The 4,122-nt window shown below is 31.9% G+C and overlaps 1 protein-coding gene across 1 annotated transcript; it reads right to left on the bottom strand.

Moving 5' to 3' along the window:
* Window positions 1–1,760: 1,760 nt before the first annotated feature.
* LOC112020764 (bZIP transcription factor 44) lies at window positions 1,761–3,338 on the bottom strand. Its single transcript, XM_024053323.2, has one exon. It carries the CDS (start codon window positions 2,581–2,583, stop codon window positions 2,098–2,100), a length of 486 nt encoding a protein of 161 aa, XP_023909091.1. The 5' UTR covers window positions 2,584–3,338; the 3' UTR covers window positions 1,761–2,097.
* Window positions 3,339–4,122: the final 784 nt, after the last annotated feature.

The raw sequence follows: 4,122 nt of genomic DNA, 5'->3' as shown, positions 1-4,122 counted from the left end.
CATATTATTCAATATTTTTTTTTTAAATAAGTATTTTACAATATCATCACTAATTCACACGTTCTATTATACCAAAAATATTATGTCAATCGAATATTTTAATTTAATGTCTATAAATTTATTTTCTAGGTTTAAATTTAAAAGTAAAAAAAAAAATGTTTAGAGATAAGTTAGTTATTAATCAATAATAACTATATTGAGAAAAAAATATAAAAATACAATACAACGCAACCTAGTGGTGATTTATTTGTTTAAGAAGTACCAATTACAAAGTTATGAAGTGTTAATATTAATAAGGTCTATTCAAACTTCAAAGTATAATGTGATCCTAAGTAATACAATGCCTTTTAGAACTTCACTTGTAATTTTGCAAATGTGTTATGCGAGTACACACACGTAGAGAGAGAAAAGAACTGGCAAGTAAATTTGGGCATATTTAAAGGGAGGGCAATTGTTTAGCACATACCCTTACTAGAAGAGCAATTATCTGTAGGTTTAGATGTTTGGGTAAAAGAGCTACTGCCTAATTTGAAGACTTATTTCAAAAAGATTTAAATTAATAAAGTTTACTTACCTTTTTTCTCCCCAAAAAAAAAAATAGAGAGAGAGAGAGAGAGAGAAAAAAAAATTTATCAATTATCCATCTATGGATTAAGATCATTTAGAATTCCTAAGTAACTACAACACGAAAATCTTAAAATCCTATCAATTTATAGTAAAATGAAAGAATTTGATTTTACCAATCATCAATAATATAAATAAATTCCAAATCAATGTTAGTAAATGGTGCAGATGATGGTATTTGTTCAACTTGATTCTGAGAGAAAATTGACTCCTAGATAAAATGATAAAAAGAGAGGGCTAGAGAAGAGAGAGTGCTAGAGAGCAGAGCGGGTAAGTAAAAAAGATAAAAGATTTACAAAAGTTGCAACTCTCATGTGTATTTAGAAGAGAACTGTCACTTTTAGAATATTTTGAACAGTGATGTACAACCAGATGTGTGGCTATTTTTGTGTAATCTGGTGCACATGACTCTCTATGCAAATGCTCTAAACTCTAAAAGCTCTAGAATATCTCTAATTTCCAATCCTTTTGAGTATCGTTTTGATTTATTATTTGTCTATTTTAATGATAGATAGACGGATAGATAATGAGTGATAATAAGGTAGAATTCGAACAATAACCATATCAGATTGTGATTTATTATTTATCTATTGTGAAGATAAATAGATGGATAGATAGTGGGCAAGAAGAATAAGGTGGAATTCCAATAATAACCATATTGCACCACAAAAAGATGACATTACCACTTTACTAACACATACTTGATAACTCCATGAGGTTGTGAATGTTGCACATGATGACACTGATGCTAATTAAGGAGTGAATCTGATAATTAATTGATGTTAATTAAGGAGAAGTGGACTAAATTAAAGACAGCTCAGGATTCCATTAAGAACATGATCACTGCTTAAATTGTAGTATTTAATTCTCCATTAACTTTGTCAAACCGCAAGATAAAACAAGGCAGAATGAATAATACATAATTAGCTGGCAAGAAGACTTTCATATTTTTCAGAACCACACATTGTTGTGTACAAATTGTCTTTTTCGGGTAAAATTTGTGTACAAATTGTCAACATATACAAAAGGACAATTTTTAATTTCCCCTATAATTTTTGTACGGAGTTAGTCAAACAAAAGGAAAAAATAAAATAAAATTTATAAGAGTATTTACGCATTCACACAAGTTGAGCAGATTATGACAAAAACTTGCACACTATTATTATAAAATAAAGCTTACAGCAACCAACTACTACAATCTCAACTAAAAAAGAGAGAAAAAGAACAACCCAAGTACAATAACACACTTTCTCCCCAAAAAAAAAAAGTACAATACCACAACAATAGCAGCCACCATTTACAGACCAAGGCCATAATAGCTTCAAGCTGCGCTAACACATTAATATAGTGTTTATTCCTTAACCACACCCCTAGATAGTGATATTTATTAGCAAAGAGGCTTAAGCACTAAATAAAAACTAACATAAAATCCCTCTCTTTTGCTCTATTTTACAACCAAGAAGCCCATTGATGCTAATACTGATTAAAAATGCCTGTAGCAGCCGTAATAGGCTGATTCAAATATGACAAACTCAATGGGTTCATAAAGCTATCAATAGACTCAGGACAGAAGGTGCTCGAGTCCCCAACAACAGCAGCTCCAAAAACACCAGTGTTTGCATTCAGGAAATTGATAATATCGTTCAGAGCCCGTAGTCTGTGGCTAAGCTCACCGGCTTGAGCTCTCAGTATTGAGTTTTCAGACTCAATATTCATGCAATGCTGCGTGGTGATATTCACACTTTGACTGATCTGATGGTTCTCTTTCCTGAGCTGAGCCACCTGAGCCACCAGCTCATCCAAATGCTTTTGTTTCCTCATTCGAGATCGCCTAGCTGATTCTCTATTTGATATCATTCTCTTCCTCTTCCTCTGATCCATCAAAGCTTGCAAGTCTTCCTCAGAACCTGAGTTTTGAAGCTGAGATGACCCTGAAGATGTTCCACTGGAGGAAGCCATGTTGAAACCACAGCAAAGTTTGTAGCTTTTTTCACAATAAGAGTAGTCTAAGAGAGAGATTACTTACCAGGACCCAGATCCTAAATTACACTAAGATAGCAGATAATAGTAATATAGCTAATATAATAATAATAATAATATAGCCTAAGTTATCAGAGATTGATAAATATCATGAAACGTAGTACAACCAGTAAAGGAAGACGACTGAGAAGGATTGAACCAAGTGTGTCCTGCGCCTGAATGTGGAATTTATCATACAACCGGAAAGGAGAATCTCACTGAGAATTGACATCAATCTCAAACATCAAGACCAACAAGCTGAGCATGAAGATCAATCTTGTTTAAGAACCAATAATATTTGATAAAAATCGGAACTTGGGTTTTTGCAATAGACTCAAAAACTCCAACCCAGCATGAAAAAGTTGGAATTTTTTCTGAGATTTTTGAGGAACAAAAGGATCAGTAAAAGAGGTTTTTTATCAAAGATGAGTTGTGGATTTTGAACCCAAAAAAAAAAAAAGCCAACTTGAGAAAAAGTACTTGATCTTGGACTAGGAAAATCACAATCTCAAAAAGTGGAAGATAGCCAGAGCTTCTTCAGAGATTTGAGAAATAGACCAGGATATGTGCAAGAGTGATGCTAAAGAAAGACAAGGAGAAGAAAGCAGAAGAGGAAGAGGTCGATAAGAGTTTTGGGGGTGGAATTTATAGAACAAAATGGACTAACAAGTTGATGAAATTAATTATTTTTCTATTAAAAAAAAAAAGAGGAAGTGGGAACCCAAAAAAAAAAAAAAAAAAGAGGAAGTGTAAAAATGAGAAAATGAGAAATAAAGGAAAAAAAGGACACTGGAATCTCCTCTGAAAAAAAGTTGTTGAAAAAGTTGATGGGACATGTGAGGTAGGGGGGAAGAGAAGACTACACAACTGTCCAGATATCCAGCTGTGAACCAACAATATAAGATTACTTCATGGGTGGTTAAATTTCATTATTGATACTGCCTTGGCAACCTGTGAAAATAAAACCAATAGGATCAGAGGAGAAAGAGAAAAGAATTAAAAAAAGAAAGAAAGAAGGAAACCCACAGGAAGAAGTGTATTGCTTTTGTTTTTGTGGTAAGTTGAAGTATTTTTGTATTTTTATTTTTTATTTTTTATTTTTTAAAATTAGTAATTAGTAGGTTATACGCATATCTAATGAGTTTTGAATCCAATACATCATCATCCATTTAGCGCTTGCAAGGAAAGAAGATATTAATTAATCGAGGCAAAGTTCATTGACAATTCTATTTTGTCAAAGTGGTAAGAAATACACTTTTTTTTTAAATTGTTGGTGTATAATAAAAGTGATATGTGATGAGTAGCGAGTCAACACACACAAAAGAAAAATTACACAAACAATATATTGAGAGATATATATATATATTTCATAATTATTGTTAAGTAGACAATGAAAGAATGAGATAATTTGACATATTGATGCAACTTTTATGATTAGTATATAATAAGAATAGAATTTGTTTGGGAACAACAACTTAT

Source organism: Quercus suber, unplaced genomic scaffold, assembly GCF_002906115.3.
Source record: "Quercus suber isolate HL8 unplaced genomic scaffold, Cork oak 2.0 scaffold_233, whole genome shotgun sequence".
Classification (NCBI taxonomy): domain Eukaryota; kingdom Viridiplantae; phylum Streptophyta; class Magnoliopsida; order Fagales; family Fagaceae; genus Quercus; species Quercus suber.
Note: the sequence above shows the minus strand (reverse complement) of the source record. Positions and strands in the feature narration are given on the sequence as shown.